General features: G+C 45.2%; 1 protein-coding gene across 1 annotated transcript in view; it reads right to left on the reverse strand.

The window, feature by feature from the left end:
- Stard13 (StAR related lipid transfer domain containing 13) overlaps nt 1-22236 on the reverse strand; it is a 211046-nt gene extending 188810 nt beyond the window's left edge. The window contains exon 1 of the mRNA XM_041677811.1: nt 21964-22236. Within this exon, the coding sequence (XP_041533745.1) occupies nt 21964-22087 (124 nt within the window). The 5' untranslated portion in view covers nt 22088-22236. The remainder of the gene's footprint in view (nt 1-21963) is intronic.
- Between the last annotated feature and the right edge of the window lie 275 nt (nt 22237-22511).

The following is a 22511-nucleotide window of genomic DNA, read 5'->3' on the forward strand; positions in this document are numbered from 1 at the left end:
ACTTTAAACTATTCAGGTAGATTCTTCAAGAAGGAGGTCTCTGGTGGTTCACACATCCTCCCCCTTAGCCAGTTTTAAGGAAAAGACACTGCACATCATTCTTACAATGCTCGGCCTTACGGAAGATTCGGATATGGCAAAAACTGGAATCTGAAAGAATTCAGCAGTCTACAGCTCTGTACCTTTCAAGCACCTTGAAGATCAGAATCAGTTTATGTCCACGTCACATTTCTCCCTAAAACCTGTTGTTCTAGATACAGGTACTTCTCTAGGCTGTGGAGTAAAGCAGCCATTTCTACCTGCCCTCTGTTCATATACCCTGAAACTGTTTCCACTGCCATTCAACTTTATTTTCCCTCCCTCCCTCCCCCTCCCTCCTTCCCTCCCCCTCCCTCCCCTCTTCCTCCCTCCCTCTCTCCCCCCTCCCTCCCTCCTTCCTCCCTCCATCCCTCCTTCTCCCTCTCTCTAAATGGAAAGGATGTTGCATCTAACTTTCGGGTTGCTTGCTTATCTCAGGCAGCTTGCTGTCTCTGCATCTCACTATGGACATGCTGCTTCCAGCTGCTGGCCTAAGTTAAGCCTCACCTAAACTTATCTTCATCCTTGACTTTGGCCACTACAGGAACTAACAGGAAAAGGGTTTGTCAGGTCTTCTGCTTCCTGCCAGCAGCCAACAGTTCTACCCCCAGAAACCGGAATATTCTACGCGAAAACAATGAAGAAATGAAATAAAGAAAATTTGAAATCAGCAGAAACTTTTAGAATGATGTGGGCTTTTGATTTTTAGAGACAGGGTTTCACTTTGTAGCCCCATTTGTTTTGGAACTGGCTCTGTAGACCAGGCTAGCCAAGATCCACCTGCCTCTGCCTCCTTCTGCCTCCCTTGCGCTGGGATTAAAGGCGGACACCACCACACTCAGCTTGGTGAGGACTTTTGAATTGATTTTTTTCAAAGTTTGTTTGGTTTTTAAATCTAAGGAACTTTATTTTATTTTAGGAGAAAGAGAACGAAGGAGAGAGGGAGGAATGGTGAGAGGGAGGAAGAAACAGAGACAGACTCATTTTGTAGCTCAGGCCAACCAGAAACTCACGATGTAGCCCAGGCTGGCCTTGAACTCTAGCAATCCTGCTAAACCTTTAGACATATCTGGCTTATCCAAGTTCTTTTAAAGAAAAAAATTAATTATCTTCCCTTTTCTTTCAATCTCCTTAACAGTAGAATTAAATTATGCAAATATTAAACATCAAAGGGAAAAATAAGGAAGTATGGGGATCCAGGGAGAGGGCTGTGAGGCCAGGTTACACGCCGGCCTCCTGGGGTAACAGCTGTCTGACACATGGTAGTTTACGAGCCTCAGAAGGCCCCAGAAGCCTAGCACTGTAACTGAGAAGCGGAAAGACGAAGCTAACAGAATTATAAACCCGCGGCTTCTGAAGAGTGTGAAGGAGATTGACGCCCCTCCCTTTCCTCAGAGAACACAAGTACTGTATTCAGTAGGGTCCAATACACGATCTCCCTTGCAGAGCAACCGTGCTGATCACAGGATACAGAAAACCAGTTTTAAATAAGTAACGCGGATAAACAGGAAACCTCCCTTGGAGCACCTGGCATGGCTCTGGCGGTTTGCCTGTGCCAGCCACGTTTGTCTGCCACACTTCCTTAGTTCAGCACTGCGCAGTCCACCAAGCTTGCCAGAGGCGTGGCCAAGGCAAGAAGCCAGATTTGAAATGAGGTTTCATCTTGGCCCGTTTTGATGAGAGTTAAGTCAACCAGACCGAAACTCTACCTGCCATGTTCCCTGGTTTCTTCCTGTGCTCACTCAATTAGGGAGGAAAAGCAGGAGGAACTCATGCTCAGAGCATCTGTTTAGGGACAGAATGGTGTTTCCCTGGAGGCACTATGGATTGACTGTCTCTTCACTTTCTGGAACACTTCTTTAAAATGTAGGCTCCTAGACCCCCACCTGGACGATTTTCCTCTCTAGTTGTGTGCGCTGTAAGGCATCTGAGAGGGCTTCTGTCCGGAACCTGGATTATCAATAAAGTGACTTTGCCTAAGTGTCCCCACATATGTGGCCTCACTATCACCGTCCTCTCCTAGCACCTGTGGGGATCTCTAACTGTCCCTGGAACGGCCTGACAACTTTTCTTTCACAAGGGCTCCACGCAGCAGTTTTCCTCATGCTTTTCAGATTTTTCTGAAATTTTTTTTCTTGGTATTTTTACTCTTTGGTTGGTAGAATCCACGGACACGAGACCCAGGAATACCGAGGGCTCATGAGAGTTTCTAGCAGCGCATCAGAGTCTGACTTACTGAGCGTTCACGGTTTATTTTGCTTACTTCACCTTAATTTAAGGAAAAATAACTCCTTGACGTGTTGCGGTTGGGAAGAAGGCAGCCATGAGCTCTTGCTCAGACTTCCCTACTTAAATGAACTTCAAACCAAACAAGCAAAAGGAATGCAATCATGACCCACAAGGATTATAAATAGTACATTTGCTGACATATGCTTGGTACACAACTGGCAAAACCAAAAAGCAGTTATTTCAATAATCCTCGTTGGGGAAATAGTATTCCTATTAAAATTGGATTATCTGTGAGTGCTTCTAGTTTAGTGCACTGCTTTATAATACAATTTGCAGCAATGCTGTATTTTTAAATATGTGTGACAGCTATCTATACATCTGTTATTTCTATCAAGTGGATTTTTCTTGAGAGGCCATACTGATGGCCTGCATGAAACGTTTTCATAATGCTCTTCTGAGTACCCTTCCCAAGTACCAGTGGTGTCTACGGCTGCCTTTTCAGCATTCATCACGTTGTTTTGATCACTGTAAGGAATGAATACGGTTTTGAAGGAAGGGGAAATTCATCCTTTAAACACACTGTGATGGGGCCACATCCCTGCACTGTGGGAGTGGACTTGCTTCAAGCTAATTATGCCTTTCCAGGTCAAGTGAGGTGAAAAGAAGGCAATTAATCTTGAGGAATCCAAAATTGAAATCATGCCGAAAGAAAGTAAGAATTATATTTCTGTAGGGTTCAAGATCTGGCACTTCCCAGAGAGGAACGCCATTCACATGTTGTTGGAATAAGGACGCGGTGGGGCATGACATCACCTGCATGGAGTATTTCAGTGAAGACAGGGATCTGTCTTATTTTGTCTGGACTTTGCATAATACACTACATGTTACTTATTTCTTTTAACATGTGGCCTCTTCAGGATTCTGCGGCAGAATTCTTTCCTACAATAAAGGATTTCTGTTTCTGGTTTTCAGATGAACCAGGAGCAGCTGAGTATAATTGCAGTACCTGGTATGTTTGAAGTTTCCCCTATACTAATGCACAGAGTTCTGAAGACTTGGGGCGGACCAGCTGGTTTAAATCTTTGTGTATAGCACAGTACTCCTCCTTTATAGCAATCATAAAGCATTATAGAGTGTAAAGGACTTCATGTAAAATGAGGGTGTTACTAGTACTGCTCCCTACAGGCCATTAGAGTAGAATAAAGGATGCAAGCCAGGCTCAGCAGGCCCTACTGCCCAAAGCGAGGACCAAGTCAGTATCTCCAGGGTACTGTTAGGTTCTCCACTGGAAAAGGAACTGTTTCAGCCAGCGAAGAAACTCATTAATCTTGTAGAGAGAAGGCTAAGAGGGATGGAGTTAGGAGATAGACAGAACTTTGTCTCAAGTCAGTTTCCCAAATTTAGCGCATGATTCCCTTGGGCTGCTATTTCTCACATTCCCAGGACAAGAGTCACACCAAGATCTCTAAGGGGAGGGCGGTCAGGGACTTAGCGGTGGAGGTGGGATCAAGCACCACACTGTTCACGGTTGTTTTCCACGACTGCTTTTCATATGCAGATAGCTCGTGATGCAATAATCCGACTCAATGCCTCTACTTCATGTGTGTCACTTTGTTGTTGCCCTGGTGACATTTGAGGAGCCCTCGGGCGACCGTGGCTGTCTGAGGACTCCAGAGAGCAATTCCATGTGAAGACAAAGGGGACGTGTTACAATGCAGCTGCTCAGCTCCGCGCGGACTCTGGGAGTTGGAGTTGGGCACCATGAATTAGGACTTGTCTTCTGGCCTCCTTCCTTTCCCCTCTACTCTTATCAGTACGTTGCAAACATTAATTCAGCTTTCTGTGGGAAGCTGAGCTAATGTATAATCAAAGGACTAAAAGAAAATCAAACCACTACTGGGAATACAGTAAAATCATAGGATTATAAAGCTTATAAATTTTTGTAAATTATAAATTTAAGAAGGCATTAATAGTTACCAATTCTTTGAGGAAAAATGTATGTTATTTTCTTTGTTTTTATTTACCCAGTACCTGGTGCACAGACTATCGATTAATGTTTACAAATGAATACATGTAGCTTCTGAGGCATTATTCAGATCTCTTTCTCAATAAGAGAACTTTAAAAGTAGCTAGAGCCAAAAAGTCTCCTGAAAAATACATCAAGACGTCACATTAAGTTCATAGTAAACTATGTACTCTACAAAGCTGCTGACATTTCAACCTGAACATAGGGTGTGAATACCTGACATTTCAAACCTGCAAGGGGTATGAATACCTGACACTTGAACCTGAGTACAGGGTGTGAATATCTGACACTTCAAACCTGCACAGGGTGTGAACACATGACACTTCAAACCTGCACAGGGTGTGAATACCTGACACTTCAAACCTGCACAGGGTGTGAATACCTGACACTTCAAACCTGCACAGGGTGTGAATACCTGACACTTCAAACCTGCACAGGGTGTGAATACCTGACACTTCAAACCTGCACAGGGTGTGAATACCTGACACTTCAAACCTGCACAGGGTGTGAATACCTGACACTTCAAACCTGCACAGGGTGTGAACACATGACACTTCACCTTGAATACAGGGTGTGAACACCTGACACTTCACCTTGAATACAGGGTGTGAATACGCGACACTGCAAACCTGCAAATCCAAGCCCCTGTACCCAGGCTTGCAGTGAAGAGGACCTGAGCATAGGGAGTGGGGAATCCCTGGGAGACCCCATGCGGATGCTAATTCAGCAAGTGCTGTTTCCATCAGCCATGGATGACCTCTTTGTAGATCTATGAAAGAACAACAGTTCTTGATCTCTGAAAGACTAGTTCTTGAACAAAATTTGTTCTTGAACAAAATTACAGAATGAAGTCATTTTAAAAGTATTGATATGAGCCCAGAGAGGTGGCCCAGTGGTTAAGAGCACTGGCTGCTTTTATAGAGGACCCAAGTTCAATTCCCAGCACCTATATTGTGGCTCAAAACCATCTGTAACTTCAGTTTCAGAGGAACTGATTCCCTTTTCTGGCCTCCTCAGGCACTAGGTATGTATTTGTTACACGGACATACATTCAAGCAAAAAAACCCATATACATTTTTCTAAAAGTATAGCTATAAAAATTAACAGAGACTTGTGATGCTTATGACAGAGTAAAAAAAATCATGTTTACATGTAGATACACTCTGACTAATCAAGATCACAGGGCTGTCCAAATGACCTATCAGGATTTGAAAATACCGTAAGTTAAAAATGTATGTAATACACCTACCCTGCCAAACATCATGTTTATATCAAGGATAGCTTAAATGTGCAGAGAACCGTTACATCAGCTTATGCTTGGGCACAGTCATCTGACACAAAGTCTGTTTTCTAACGAAGTACGGACCATTTTGTGCACACACAGAGATGGTCGTTTCAAAGAAATGGTGAATGGGAAAACACAAAGCACCAACATGCAAAGCAAACAAACAAAACCCAACAACATTGACGATATCTGTGGTCAAGGATGGGATGTTCCTACAACCACAATGGTGTGTGCCTGGAGCTCCAGGTCCTGACTGCTGCTCAGCAGCACAAGACAGGTTTGACCATACAGCTCAGGAAAAGAGCAAAATTCAAGCCTTGTAGAGTGGTTTCTATGGGTGGTGTGTCACCTTCGCACCAACAGAAAGTCAGTAAGCTGGCTATCACCCACGATCCACATTTACTTAAAACGTTGCAGGTTATCTGCGCTGGGCCCCCATGGTTTGCCTCCCTCTCCCATCGCAGCTTACTGTCCTGCTTGCGCCTTGAGTTTCTGTAGTATAGAAGGATTACTGATGAAGCTTCTTGCCTGTCTTTGCATGCACCCTCTCCTTCTGTCACAGAGTGCCATCTTAAGGATCCCCTCGGTCAAATCCACTTCATCCTCAATGGCTTTCTCATTTCATGACCACTATGCTTGTCCTTGAGGATTAGAGCAGGTGTCTTTTACATGTTTTGATGCTCAATACAAAGCACGGCAGACAATCTGACATAGAGTAACCATTCATTATTTCAGTTACTTTTGAACACAACTATTGGGGGAAAAATTTCAATTGGATATCTGAGAGACAAATTGCTTAGTTAGTTTTACTTAAGACGTTTCCAAATGAATGGGCTAAAGGAATTTCTCCTGTTGGGGTAATAGAGTCTCAGTCACCATCTTCTTCCTCCTTCATCCAATCCTAGGCCTTAAAAACAGCAACTAAACATTTTGTGTATAACTGAGATATAAAATAAAGATATTTCTCAGAAGCCCCTAATGTCTCTCGTTTACACTCTTGGCTTCTATTGTCTTCCCATCTTTATACCCAGTATATGGTTATGTTTATTCACCCAAACTGCCAAAGATACCAGGAATCTGACTATCAGAACTAGGGATCTCAACCATTAGACCCAAATCAGCAGCAACTCCCCAGTCTCCGGTTCCTTGACATTTTTTCCTTTGTGATATTTCTAACACTCACAATAATGTGTTTATTATTTTCTGACTCTACCAATCAAATGGAAGCGATATGGTTGATCAGAGAGGGAAATATAAAGGGGAAGAGACAGGAACTCATGGGAGTGTGGAGTCTGTAGATTCGAGCAGACAGGATCTCGCCCTTTTGGTCTGAAGATTTGGTAGAGGTAAAAAGTCTCTCTAGTGCCTGGCTGCTTTGCTTTTCTGATCTTCAGCCTGAACCCCAATATCTTTCTCTGGGTTTTTACTATCATGCTACAGTTTAATTAAATGTCAACTACAGCTTGTCCATTTTGTTCACCTAGACCTGATGCATAACCATTTCCTCCAAAGATAAAACCTTCCATCTTCAAGGGACAGTTCCTAAAGACACAGAATGTTCTAAAGGAAGGTGAAACATTCTTTCTGTAGAAGTAAACAACTCGAAAACTTCAGGAATCCCTGAAACTGAACAGATTTATTAAACCTTTCCACACCTAAGTTTATATAAGTAGTAAAGACTTTCAAAAGACAATCTTGGAGGAACCAAGCTACCTGGAAGTCAGAGACCAGACCGGCTGTTTGGATGTGACTCACATAACCCTAGATGCCTGGAAAATATAGTCCATTGAACTGCTCCAGATCTTATGGGCCATCACTTATGTGAGGGTGGGCTTTGGTGATGTCTTTGAGTCATGCATGCTCTGATAAGTAACTTCTCACCCATACTCCTGTAAGTAGCCTCAGTAAAACTCATTCCACCAAGTAGGACTTTAGTGATATCAGCACTTTGATCTGCAATGGCTCCTTATCTAGAGTAAGTAGATATTTGTTTGTGTCTCCACGGGAATAGCGTTGCACAACACGTACAATAGCAGCAGTCTTTGTTTCCTTTAGCTATGAGATGAGAAGCTCTGATAGCATTCTGCGAGGCTAGAAAATAAAGAAATGTTATCTTGCATAAATCGACAAAGCTGACGTATGACATAAAATATGCCAAACACTAGGGGGTGGCATCTGTGCAAGCCAGGGGTTGGGGTCACCAGGGGTCTATTCAGCATCTAGGAGGGAGGAAGAAAATGCCATTAATCCCCTTCAGCCAGTGACCTTCCCTTTAACTCCATCAGTGAATCAGAGTAAGTTTACCAACAGACCCTTGTAAAGTTAGCATCGCTGCAAAGGCTTTACTCCTGTACTCCAAAGGTACATTAGGCTGGTACCTTTCTTCCAAAGACACTGTACTCTAGTAGATAAACTCTGGAAATAAGCATTATGCTTACAAATGAGTGGTCAAGTACAAGGTCACCTGTAATCCCAAGAGTCACTTGGTGTGACGCAGAATGTGGCTGCAATGTCGGATTTGTAGATAGGTGACAGGAAGGGGTTAACTTTCCTCGGGGCTAGTTGGTTGGTCTTGATGAATGGCTCAGTCAAGATAATTTTATAAAGTTTCTGTGAATCTTAATGCTTTGTGGTTCTTTGAGGAAAGACAAGGACGAGACTTTTGTTTGTTTGTTTGGCTGGAATCACCTTGAAACAGTAAAGGGCTCATCAACTGACCTTTTAGAAGCTGGCAGGCCATGTACATAGGCATCACTATACCCCTTCGACCATTGGGTGATTTTTCCACGAGGACTATGTACATCACAAGGAAACACAAAGTGTCCCTATTGTACAACAAACTCATGACAGTAAGATACAGAGGAAAATGTGCAGCTGAGGCCAGGGTGAGGGGTGACATCCCAGGGGACCCAGGTCTGCACATTCTAGCAGTATTGTCATACCCCACCCTTTCCTCCTTCTTCAGAATGGACAGCAAAAGGACATGACACTTTGGTCTTTATTCCAGCGAAGGTCATCTGGGATGAGGGAACCTTAATTGGCCTATAGCCAAGTCTATAGGGGCATTTTTGTGGTAAGTGATGGGTGGGGGTGCCCGCTGTCAGTGTCACCACTAGGCAAGCGGTTCTGGGTTGTGAAAGAAAGCAAACAGGGCACAAACTGGTAAGCAGTGTTCCTCCATGGCAGTTTCTACCTCCAGGATCCTGTGTTGAACTCTTGTCCCGACATCCATGAGTGGCAGACTGTGATCAGGACACGGAAGTCCCATGCTGTTCCCCCAAGTTGGTTTTGGTCAGTATTTTATCACAGCAAGAAAGAAGGAACTAGGGTAAAGGATGACAAACAGAAAGCACTGAGCTGGATTGTGTTAGAACATCCTAGAGCCGGGCTTTCCAGCCTTTAACTCCACAAAAGGTACCAAGAAAAGAAGGCAGGCGACCCTCAGGAAGGGGGAGCAAACATTGGTATGAAGACACTAGTGAATCCATCAGAAACTGGGTGGTATCTGGGTAGGCACAAGGGATGCCAATCATTAGATCTTGAAGACAGCATAGGCATAGGACCTGAGGTGGCCATGACCATGGCTGTACCGTTCCAGTCACTGCCAGCGGGAGGACAGCACCAGGCAGTCTACATACAAAGAGACAGTTAAATCATCGGGAAAAGTTGCTGGAAAAAAACCACACACATATCACCTCCTTTCTGTACTCCTTCCACCCCCAAACATACAACAAATCTGGTGAGAACGTAGCCTGGATTTCATAGAGCCCTCCTGGCAGCTCTGATGTGTTGTCCAATTGGGAGCTCTGAGTTCACTAAACAGCACTGACAGACCTGCAGAGAGTGAGCCCATGTTGGCAGCGGGGAGGACCAGAAGAGCAAACATGGGGTAGAAACCTGAATTTAAATTCCCTCTGCCATCCCCTGGCCATGGGACCCTTGGGAGTCATATGCTTTTTCTTTTCTTCTACTGTGTAATTAATGTAATCAAGATCATTGTGCCCACACAGCCTCCCCGTGAGGATCTCTGTGAAACCCTGTTAATATTAAGTCACTGTTCTAGTAATGAGCAGACACAGTGCTGCAAAGCACTACACAAGTGTTCAGGGTCATCACAAATCATCGTCATTGTTACTATAGAAACCCAAAGACACCAGAGTGCCCTGGACGGCTCCCTCGGTTACCTTCTGGGCTGTCTTGAAGCAGCTGTGCTCCAGAAGCCGTCCCACCCTTGTCCCTAGGACACCCATGCAATGTCATGACTCAGTGCTGTTTGGGACTTTGTACCCTCTGAGTCTCACAAGTGTGAGCGTTGACCAAGTCACCTGACCTCTGCAGGCCTCGGTTTCTCCACTGTGAAGTGAGGAAGGCAGCAGAGCATGCAACTCCAGCCGTACCCCAGGCAGAGTGTTTACGGATGTTGTGGAGCTGAAACTGCCCAGGGTAAGATTGTATTCACTGAGCCTATGCCTAGGGTTTGCATTTTCTCAGAGGAAGTATACCTCTGTCTACGTCATTAGTCTGTGTGTGAAGAAACCTTTTTTTTTTTTAGAAGGCTGTAAAATTCTGTGTGTGTTAACAGATGCCCTGCTGGTTCCTACCAGGAGTCTAGGTATTAAATAAGAAGAGAAGGGAAGTATTTAGCATAGTGGCTGGCACTCAATAGGGCACACCGCAAGGTAGCTGTTGCTAATAGAACAACATCACCAATGTTTACCCTGGTTGGAAACAATGCATAGCTTCTATATCCCTGGTACAAAGCTAGGGCAGCTGGCATGTCTCTTGGAACAGCGTGATCCTAGAGACAGATACAGCCATGAAAGTAAGTCATTAGATCAAGCGTTAATCCAACAGCGGTCCAGTGGTTTAAATCCCCAGTTCTGACGACGGTGCTATGACTGTCTGATTCACTACAGACTTAGTGTCCCTCATCTGGAGAATAAAACTCATTAGAGGTTTCCTGTGAAACAGCCATGCACCTCATACTTCCCTTCTGATCAGAACTAGATACACAAAGCCACTGGCGCTAGCTTCTCTTCACAGATCATCACGCTGTGCCCATTCATCTGACGGTGAGGATACTGTTGCTAGGCAGGTCAGCTCTCTGGCAATGTCTACAGTCAGCTGGTTAGATCTGCCCACTTAGTCGTGTGACTATTCAGAGGCATTTAAATATGATCTTGGATGGTTCTGGGCAAGAAAAAAGAAAATGCTCTTATTTTTAAAAGATGTGTTTATTTTTTTATTTCATGTACATGTGTGTTTGGCTGCATGTGCATACACGTACCATGTGCCTAGAGATGTCAGGAAATGTCAAAGAGGGCATCAGATACCCTGGAAATGGAGTTACAGATAGCTAGGAGTCACCAAGTGGGTGCTGGGAGCTGAACCCAGGTCCTCTGCAAGAGCAGCCGGTATCTTAACCACTGAGCAGTCTCTCCAGGCCCATGCGCTTTTCTTAAGTGACTAGAAATAATTGCATTTTCTAGATAGGCAGACAAGGAGTTCTAGGTAGATCTGCTGTTGGCAAAGGAAGATCTGACCTACGCCACGAGGGAGACGAGACTCCATCAGCACTGACACTCCTTCCAGACGGATGGGTATTACGACAAAATGCAGTGTTGGCAGAGGGGTCCAGAAAACCCCGGTGATAAATGAGAGGCTCGTAACTGCTGCTAATTTCCTTCGCTGGGGGAGCACTCCAGGTGAAAGCTGCACAGGAAATAGCGGGAATGGTTTAAATAGAAGCGATCTCATGAGTTGATCTGTTATGGGCATTGTAAAATGAGCAAATATTTAATTAAGCAACAGCTTAATTAAGAAGTTGCAAAACACACATCTAAAAGCGTAGCATGACAAGTATGGTGCCTTGTCCCAATTTTCTTACATACTTTAAGTCACATACTTTAAAAATAGAAATTAAAATATTTGCTTCAATGTATGTAGTAAATCATAGTCCTTATAACTGTGAAAACCAAGGGCAACATAGTGTCTCATTTCATCACGATGGTGTTCAACTCATCAAACAATAAAATGGCACAAACAAGGCAAACTTACAAAGCAAAGCCTGATTCAGAAAGGGCCTGTTTTCCACCACACACATGACTGTTCATCATAGAAGGCCCCATGCAAAATTAAAATGAGACTTCAGTTAATTTTAAGTTTTTAAAGGTTAATACCAGAACACTGGCCCAAGTGGTGGTGATTGGTGTGTGTGTGTTAGGGGTGGGGTGGGACTACAGGTTTCTGTATAGGAGGCATGCCCCCGAAGGTACGTAGCCCGGCACAACTGCAGTGCAGGGCCTATGGGTTCATGCGTGCAGGAGTCAGAGGATAATTTTCAGGAGTGGGTTCTCTCCTTCTACCGTGAAGGTTCTGGGGATTGAACACAGGTCCTCAGCCTTGGCAGCAGGTGCCTTGGCCCGCTGAACTCTGTTGCTGCTTGCTGCACAGACTTTAGGAGTGCTAGCAGGCTCAAGGCTCTGGCACTTTCTCTCCTTTGATTCTGGCAGATGTAGTTCCTGTTCTAGAAGGGACCTACTGTGAGATGCTTTGCTGTGTGCTGAGAGCAAAACTGCGTGGGGGAGATAGTCATGGGTGCCCTCTAGGGCTCCTCCCTCTTCATCCACTGGACCACCCCACAGAATTCCTACAGAAGGGGGACTTAACTCTGTGACGCTTACTTAATTCTTCAGTCTAGTTATATGGCTTCATTGAAGAGCTAAATGCAATCCCAGAGATTAGCTAGTTCATCATCTCTCTCATTTTCATCATATTTCCATCAAATTCCAGTTAGGCTAAGGGTGCGTGAATGACTCTTGGCTGCATGATTCCAAAGTTGATGGTAATTTTTTATGAAGAAATCATATAATTTTAGCATAATCAATAAACATCTTAAAATATAAATGGATTTGATTACGATGCTGCCATCCATGCTAACAATATGTCCAGTATTTGACTGCTTGCATCTCTGTCAGAATAAGGAAAACAAGGCTAAGATCCTAACCCTTGGAAACTCCTAGTGGGGTCCAAACATATAGGGACAAGCAGTTGAATCCAGAATTGAAAGGAATAGGTGGTTTCCAGTTAGGGCTAAAAGGATCCTCTTATCTCATGTATCCGGCATCGCATACCTCAGATAAATCTTTCCTAAATTAACACTTATGTAGTGTTTACTGGAGGCAGATATGAACTGACTGTAGAAAACTCACCCAGTTCTCATAACAGCATAGATGTATGTACTATGCTTGGCCACCCTTTTGAACACAAGGAAACAAGACACCGAGGTAAATTTGGACCCCAAACCTGCAGCAAAGTTAAGATATAAACTCAGGTAGGTCTTAATCCCACCATCTGCTAGATCATGGTGGCGTGCACACGATCTTCCATCACACACCAGTACCCCTGAGTTATGTGGTTTTATGAGTCAAGAGTCCAAGAACACACACACTGGGGACACCAAGCAATCAATGCGTTCAATACTGTAGTCACAGCAATGACAAATATTGCTCTCCTCTCACAACTGAAGAGCGCTGGTTTCGCATGTTGACTACCCACCGTATAGCTGTGAGTTTACACAGCTCCCAGCCCTCTTCCATATCTACGATTCTGCTGTGGAGAGTTCTAAGAGTCAGAGTCTCACATCACTATGGCTTTCAATTTAAGAGCTATGGAAATGTTATGGAATGGCCCTCCACACTGTGTGAAGATGTGTCATTGTGACTGGTGTTTAATAAAGAGCTGAATGGCCAATAGCTAGGCAGGAGGAGGTTGGGTGGAACTTCTGGGGACATAGAGGGCTCTGTGAAGAGGAAGGCAGAGTTGCCAGCCAGCCTTAGAGAAAGCAGCATGAGCAGTACTGAGAGATGAGGCCACAGGCCACGCCACAGATCGTGGATTAAAACAAACAGGTTAACTTAAGTTCTAAGAGCAGGCGGGACAAGCCTAAGCTAAGGCCGGGCCTTCATGATTAATAGTCATTCTCAGTGTCATTATTTGTGAGCTGAGAGCCTGCAGAAAAGCCGACTACAAGGAAGCCTCTCTTTTTCCTTTCAGAAAGAATAAAGCAGCCTGTAAGACCTACTTGGAATATTCCGATGCTCCCCTTTAAAAGTGTCTTCACTCCACTCCTCACTTTCTAGTGCCTAAGCAACGTTTTCCTGCCTCCGACCAAGAGATGACAACTCTCTGGCTAGGATTGTGCCATGTCTGTCAGTGTTTCCGAAGGCATCCTCCATATCCGGGAAGGGCGGGGGGAGCATTATCGCCCCTTCATCATGGTGTTATTATGATGACCCATACGTCTGAGTGAAGGGATAATAGTATAACTTAGTCTTGCTACATTTTCCAGGGGAGATCTGTATTTTGAGGTTGTTCTAATAGAGAAAACAGAATTTTAATAAAGAAAAAAAAACATTTTCAAGGCATCTGAAATGTTTTGACTTTTTCTAGAGGGAGGCTGAGCCATATCAACACTTTCCAATGTAATAACACTGTTAGTAAAGGTGCTTGTTTCTTTTGGGGTCTTCGAGTTCATTGGTTCTCAACCTTCCTAATGTTGCGACCCTTCAACACAGTTTCTCATGTTGTGGTGACCCCCAATCATAAAATTATTTTCTTTGCTACCTCATAACTGTAACTTTGCTACTGCTCTGAATCATAATGTAAGCATCCGTGTTCCCAGTGGTCTTCAGCGACCCCCGGGAAGATCAGCAAGGGGTGGCAACTCCCAGGTGAGACCCACTGCTCTAGTTGTGCTTATTCATTTAATGTCACGCAGAAGGAGAAAGGAACGTTCAGAAAGTCCCATATGCTATGATGTAATATAAATAATATAGTCTACTATGAAAAATAATCGCAGCACAGGGCCATGCTGTTCTCAAGTTTCTTTGTCATGGCTGAAGATGTGACCAAGAGAAGATCTGGCCCGAAAGCCTGGGCCAGTTTAGCACAGTGTAAAGATACTGTGCAGTTGCCACGTGGTTCGTACTTGTCCTTCGCAGTTTCTGGACGCTCACTCCGTTTTGGGCCAAAAACTTGGGGTAAGTGATTTGAGCAGCATGACAACATTGATGCGCGTTGCCAGGAGACAACCATAGAATGGGGTTCATATTCTGTAAGTCTGTCCCCACAGGCTTTGATGAGGATGTTACTTCGTGGCTCAATACTTATTGACCGACTGCAAAAGTGACGCCAAATGTTTGCCCTTCAGCTTCACTGACTGAATCAGCCTCGAGACTGTTGACACTTTCCCAACCACTTTTATTTTCACTTTGTAATATCATAAACTTGCACAAGGGCATATAGAGAAATATCCTCATGGCTGAATCCCCAGAACACCGCAAGGTCACCAGGCTTTTTTTTTTTTCTTTATAAGAGCTGTGTTTGACCTAAAAATGCAAAAAGGCTTCATGATGGTGGGCAGCTGACACATGTGTGCACCGCAGGGCATGTCGGATGGTCTTCTGGAGCAGCCTCAGACAGTTAGCTGGGCCCTGTTTTTTCTTCAGGGGAACCACACAATTAACATGGTTTTTCTCTGTGTCAGCTACAGGAAGACTCTGTTCCCTCAGCTTTGCGATCAGGCTAGCCCGAGTTTAAGCTAAGCTCCTTGCAAACAATAAGCCGTAGGCTGGTGGCAACCTGTTTTCCTTTGAGAAATTTCATCTCAGCCAACATATTTGTGGGGAAAGTATAACGGATGATGTCCGTTACTGGTTGCGGTACTGAGAAAGTCAACGAGGGAAAGCTTCCCTCCTGGACTTTGCTGGATTAGACTGTTCCTATCCAGCCGAAAACTCCTACCTGTTTTATATAGGAACCCAACAAGTTGCAGTAACCACAACCGACACTACGCTAAGATCACTTGTTATTCCCATGTTTTTCTTTTTGTAGTGTAGGGTGAAGGTGACCTTGAAAATGTATTCTCATGATATTCTTTAAAATACTGATTAAATTTTTATTTTTATTATATAATATAAACTTGAAATAAAAAGGCACTTTAGTAATAAAGAATTTATTATTATTATTAAATTTATCAACAATTTTAGTGCCAAATGCGTATGTCTCTCATAAAGGAGTATTCAATATAGCATGAATATCTTGCTGAGGAATGAAGAGTTTGGGACAATATTGCTAATGATCCTGTGCCCCTAAGACCGTACAGCTCACGTATATTCAAGTCTAGCTGTTCTGTTCTAAATAAGGAAAGTCTTAGAACATTCTCTCCCTGTAGCAGGCTTTTTCTTTTGGGCTATCAACCAGCTCCCAAATCATGACACAGAGACCTAATATTAGTTATGAATGCCCCATCTTAGCAACGCTTGTTCCTTGCTAGCTCTATAACTAAACCTGTTTATCTGTGTTTTGCCCTGAGGCTTTTTACCTTTCTTTTCTTCCCACGTCTGGCTGGAGGCTGCCTGACTTCTGGCCCTGGGAGTGTCCCTCTCTTTTTCCCTCCTTCTCTCTCCAGCCTAGATTTCTCCTCCCACTTATTCTCCCTGCTTGTCAGCCCTGCCTGCTTCTCTCCTGCCTAGCTATTGGCCATTCAGGTTTCCCTTAGACCAATCAGGCACCTTAGGAAGGCAAGATGAAACAAATGTAACACATCTTTACATAAGTAAACAAACGCAGCACAAACAAATGTAACACACCTTTACACAAAATGATATTTCCCAGCATAAACAAACGTAACACACATTTGCTAGTTAAAGTAATATTCCACAAGACATACCTTATTTATATTCTCTTCCTAAGCAACCCCACCCCGTCCACAGTTTTATGGAGTAGTTAGATGTTGACAACTCTAACCCCTATTTCTTTAGCTCTGCTTTTCATCTCAGAGCTGTGTTTGGAACCCAGCTCTTTGACTTTTTGACTATTCCATATTAGGCCGCACATGACAGAGAGCTCTTCATTCTCCTTCCCTCCACACAGACCCACCCGTGGTCCCGTCTTAGCCAACAGCGTCTCCCTCTATTACCTGTTCTCATCCAACCCTACAAGTCTCCAACAACGAGCTGATCCAGGTGTTGTCTCCACATCATGGCACCCCACAGGTGCCCCTTTCTGTCACCTACTTCCATCCATCCGTCCATTTCCACCACCATTACCCTCATTCAAGCCTAGTTTGTGCCTCGGCTGCGCCACTGTTGGTGGCAACTTGTTTGGTCTTACCCCTTTCTCTTTGTGAAGTTCATTTCAGACTCAAAGTTAAAAGTCTTTCCCTGGTAGCAAGCCTACCTAAGCCTTTAACGCCATCCTGGCCGTGTGTCTGCCATCACTTTCTTTCACTGACTTGCTTTTCCATCTTTTTCATTATTTTCCAGGCCCTGCTGACTTTCTGTTTGTTTTGTTTTGTTCTTGCCCTTCAAAAGATAAACTCCCTCTCACCCCACTTTGCTTAGGTACTCACAATTGAGTTTGAGAATGTCTCACACAAAATGCTCAGGACCCGCAGTGTTTTGGGTCTTTGTTTATTTGGTGTTTTTTTTTTTCCTTCAGATTTTGAAATATATGCACATATACACCGTGAGATGTCTTAGGGATGGGACTCGAGTCTAAACAAAATTCATTCATGCTTCATATATATCGTATACACATAATAGAATTTTTGCAATATGTTTAATAATTTCACGATGGATAAAAGTCTGTATATCACAGACGAAAGGGCACCAGAATCTTCCATCCCTAAGGGTGCAGAGAAAGCTGGGCAGTACACACATGTGACCGTGGTGCATCTGAGTGGACAGAGTGGCATGTTCCACCTGTGGCCTCCTGTCACCTTGGTTTTTTTTTTTTTAAATCAGAATTTGGAGCAATTCAGATTTTGAGTAGTCCTGTATTGGGCTTCACATTTCATGAGTATGACAGGGAATTTAATGTAAATCAGTTCTTCCCCCTCCCCCAGCTGCACACTGCCTGATGTCTGAAGGAGTGAGGGTGTCAGGGAGGAGCTTGGTTCCTGGCACTCTGAAGGCTGAGGTGAACCTGAGGTTAGAGAAGGTAGAGAACGCTGATACAAGTGATAGGCCCTCTTAGATTTTGTCATTTGACTTAGATGTTTTTGTTCCTGTAAATATCAAGCACATTTCAGTGCTGTCCCGGCGGGAGCAGCAATGACAAACCCCTGTGGGAGCAGCAATGACAAACCCCTGTGGGAGCAGCAATGACAAACCCCTGTGGGAGCGGTACAGCCAGTCTTCAGGCTGAAGTGGTAGTAAGAAAAGATAGCAGACACATGAGAAGGATCCGCTAGGGCCATCCGGTCCTTGTGATGTCACAAGGGCCATCCGGTCCTTGTGATGTCACGGCACACAGTTAGATTTTAATAAGGAACATTTAATGGACCATGCTTTATTCTACATCCTGCTTGGCATTGAAGTCCCAATCTGTGTTTACATCGTGAGACAGAACGCCACTCTTGACTTTGAGAATTGAGGGACCTGTCTTAACAGGAACCCGTGGGGACTTGATGGAACTACAGTTCCTAAAGCAACTGAAACTTTTTAGGGTTTTAGGTTAGTATATTCTTGGTGACGGTTTAACTTCCTGGGTCTCAGAGAAATAATTTAGCAGAAGACTATTGAAAAAAAAAAAGAACAAAAGACATGGTATCAATTAGCATACACATTACCTAAATATTGTTATGCGAGTCTAAGGGAATCAAACGCTGCTGGACTTCCAGTATGAAGGAGAAGGAAGCCTTTCAGAAGTCCTTGGGATCTTCCTCAGTCATCAACATTTGAAAAGTAGCTCAAAGTGCTGAGGAACGCCAGAGCGCACAGGGTGTGCTTTGGCTAAAAGAATTTAATGACCTTGTAGGCACAGAATTGTCACTGGCAGCGGCTGACTGGAGAACTGGGCGAGCTGAAGGGCCTGTCACTCACCTACCTGGAAGAAATGGTAGTTCATTTGGAGTTTACAACTGACTGCCCTTGCTCCCACGATGGGTGGGGTGAATGCCTACAGGCTACAACAAGCAAGATGTCTGACTATCGATTTGTCTCAAACCTCCACAAGCTCACAGGCTAACCATCGCAGTGGAATGATTTGGAGACGAGCTTGATTAGATGCAGAGGGTTTTCCTTGCCAGCCCAGGACAGAAGAAGCAGATTTTCAGGTTCTTTTGTTATGGTTTTTAAGTCCCACTGTGGTAACAGAATATCTCAACCAGTCTGTATTTTCTCAAAGCTCAGGACGTGGACACAGGCGGCATGTCCTCTAGCATCTGATGACCTGAATTTGAATAAACCAGCTTTGTCCTCTGGGAAATAAACAATTGCTGCCACTAGTGTGGAATATGGAGGTGACAGATGAGGAAAACTCTTGCTAGCCCCATGGGAATTAGAATCCTGGGGGAGACGAAGCACACTCTGGTAAACTCACCTGTCTAGTGGGAGCTCATTCAGCTGTTAGTGCCCACAGAACCGGGGAGCCCCAGGAGGGTGCCTGCTGTCTCTTTGACAAGAACTTTCTGGTCTTTCATTACCTGTCTCATTTATGTCATTGTGACCTATGTGTTTTTCTCATTGTGTATGCTCACAGGGCAAGGAAATCCACAGACTTTGCTATGTGCATGCTTAGTTGTGTTAGCTCAGACTCAGGACAGATGGGGAAGGTGCTATTAACATATCAAAGCGGACTCTGGCCACCAGGTTCTCCCAGCATCCTTCAGTCCCCACCTGTGACAGGGTCTTCCTGGCTGGCACATCCCATCCTCTACCCTAAACCCCAGCCCAGGGACTGGCTGGGTTTCCCTTCCCCTAGCTTCTCTGACTGCTAGGAAACCCAGGCATTTTGGGTACATGGGTTCTTTTTTCCCTTGGTCTCCTGGTCTCTTGGCTTCTGACTCTCCCCTCTCTCCTCTCCCCACATGGCCCTGTTCAGCTGGCTGGTCATGCCCACTTTGGACTCTTCCAGATGCCTCTGCCTGTGTTCTCCCTTACATCCATAATGAAAACCTCAACCCTTAGGAGCAGTCACGTGCCACTTTCACTTTGTCTTTTCATTCAGTTGTATTTCTTCTTTGCTTTTCATGAAGACTGCAATGTTAGAACATGGGTTTCCTTACATTCAGTGCGTTCAGGGCGCTCTGGTTAGCCAACACAAGTGTGCTCAACAGTACTCTCAGCCCTGGTCAGTCCACTAGGCTCAAGGGGAGAAGCCTAACAAGCGGAAGACAAGCAGGCACAGAGCTTTTATTTGATAGGAAAAGAAAATAAAGGAAACAAAATAAAACCCCAAACAAACAAGACAGGGTGCCTCTCAGAGCACATGCTCTCTGGGGACATGGTCAGGTTGCTGATACTGTGACCTGAGTCTTATAAAGATGACTTTCACCAACAGAGAGCACTTTCCGCTGGAAGTGATGCCAACATTAATAACTTAAGCATTTCAGTGTCTGGTGGCCAAAGTTCCATATTTTAGCTACTTTAGCAAGAAAAGCAATTTGCATCTAAAAGCTCCTCCATGGGGTTGGCTTGGTTTTGTGGCATGCAGCCCAGCAGCTTAGAGAGGCAGAAACTGAAGTCCACTTTGCAGAGAATTGTCTGGTCCTAGTCGAATAACCTCCTGGTATTTGCTGTTAGCAGGGTGGTGAGAAGATTATCGGGAGGCAGTTATTAATATTCTGATTAAATATTTTAAAACCTCATACCACTATTTCAAAAATTAATTGAGTTCCTCTGAGTGAACTCTTAAGCTCAACATTCTGAAGCTGCATCAGCCTTCATATCTAACTTCATATTTGTGGTCTTAAAATATGTTTATTATTTACCTACAGTTTTTAGCCCCTGCTGCCACTGCCTTAACAGCAATGTCTAAGACGCCCATGAACATAGTCTTTGAAGCCTTTACAGCACTCTATTCCTTCCAAGCTCTGTTTGGAGGAGAGGTTACAGTCACCTTTGGTCTCAGCACTAAAAACCTAGCACAGTCTTGGCAACCCTCCTGGAGAGCCTTCTTGCTTCCTGAGGATGCACTGACATAACCAACTCCACAGAATTAAACAACAGACACTATCAAAGAGTCCTTTACAGTAAGAATTCCGGAGTTAAGAAGCAGCAAACTCACTGGTCCACAGAAGGTTCCTGACAGGACCCATCCCAGAGACGATACAATCTAACACAATACGACCTAACGTAATAGGAAAGCAAGGCACAGGAGGGTCGGGTGGGGTGGGTTATTAACTGTTACTCTCCAGGGTCTACCATATGCTTACAGGTCTTTAAAAGTCAACAGCCAAAACTACTGAGTGACCCCAATTTGTTTCTGGGTCCAGGTAGAAAAGTCTGTTTATTTGTTGGGTGCCTACTAAACGGAGCCACCATGCTGAAAAGAAAATATGGTTAAACATGTATTGCTTACTACACTGAGTGTCAGAATCATTCACAATGCCTTCTTCTGAGTTAGTTTGATAAGGGCACATTCTGATCAAAGTGACCTGGGCTGGGGTGTCTGAATCCAGAAAGCTGTCAGGCTGATGGGGCGGGGGGTGGGGGTGGGGTTGTTCTGCAGGTTAAATAGGAGAAATGGGGAGTCCAAAGGTCAAGGTTATTTCACCTGTGGCATCCTTTCCTTCTGCCAAGCTTTATACCTTCCTTTCTAGAATTCTCTTCCACACCAACAAATGCCTACTTCTGAACAAGACAAGGTCTGAAGACAAGTCAAGATCATCTCAGAAGCATTCCCATCAATCACACTTCCCATAACTCCCGAAGCATCTTTCAGAAGCTTCGGCCAGGCATTACCACTGCACTACCCTTGAACCTGGTGGAGAGGGCGGCTTATCTTCCTGAGCATATGCAAAGCAGTGACTGCAGGCATGGAGGACCCAGAACACTCACTGTGCTTGTGGTCCCACCAGGAGATGGTGGTTCCTACAGCGCTGAGAAACACTTGACATAACGCACAAGCTGGGTGTCGGTGAAGAAGGGGGACCCCTTTCGACCTAAGCAAAAGTTCTTAAAACCTCTTGGCTAGGAATAACCACAGCCTCTCCTTCAATCCGGGGGGGAAATGGATTCCTAAATCTTTCACTGGCAGCTCCCAGAATGGGCACATCGGATGCCAGCGGCACCAGGGTGGTGGGCAGCTGTTGGCTTTCACCAACTAACTGTTCACCTGTTTCCCTCCAAACTTCTGGTCTCCGCCACTACGGTAAGCTCTTACAGGATCGCGCCGCCCTCGCCAGCGCTCAGGGGATGAGCCACGTGGAAACGCCAATCTGGGACGCAGCCACCGGCTTTACCTTTGCGCCCCAGTGACGGAGGACCCTGCGGTCCGCGCGCAGCCCAGCTGTCAGGCACCATGCTGGAACCCGCACCCAGGGCCCCGGGACACCGACCTGCCAGCCGCCTCTCGCGAACGTTCCTCCAAAGCAGATCCCAGGCTCTGGCGGTGGAGTCCCGCAGCTGCTCGCTCAGCGACCTCCGGAGCGGAGCGTGGACTGCTCCGCTTGGGCTGCTCATCTCAGATGTGTCCTCATAGCGCGGGGAAGCCTGGCCGCCGCCTCGGGCGCGGGGACGCTCGGCCACGCAGGACCCGGTGCGCCCGCCTGGCGCCCTGCGAGGCGGCCTCTGCGCTCCTCCACCAGCCCCTCTCCCTTCTCCCGCTGCGTCCTCCCTCTCTCCTTCCCTCCCTCCCCGGCTCCTCCCTGCACCCTCGCCCAGCCTGACAGCCCGCCCCAGGTCTTTCCATCTCACCCCAAAGTTAGGGGCTGTGCTATAGCCCTCCTATTTCCTGGTTCTCTCCATCGCTCCCCATCCCCACTCTGACACCAGAGCTTTGATATTTCAGCAGCTAATGCCCAAGACTCTCAAGAGTTCCGGATTTAGACCACTCAGCCAGGCTGACCTTCTGGGTTCCTACACCGTGTTTTTGAGTTATTCTGTA

This window comes from Microtus oregoni, unplaced genomic scaffold, assembly GCF_018167655.1.
Source record: "Microtus oregoni isolate MIOR12 unplaced genomic scaffold, Mior012 000029F_ref0000214, whole genome shotgun sequence".
NCBI lineage: Eukaryota > Metazoa > Chordata > Mammalia > Rodentia > Cricetidae > Microtus > Microtus oregoni.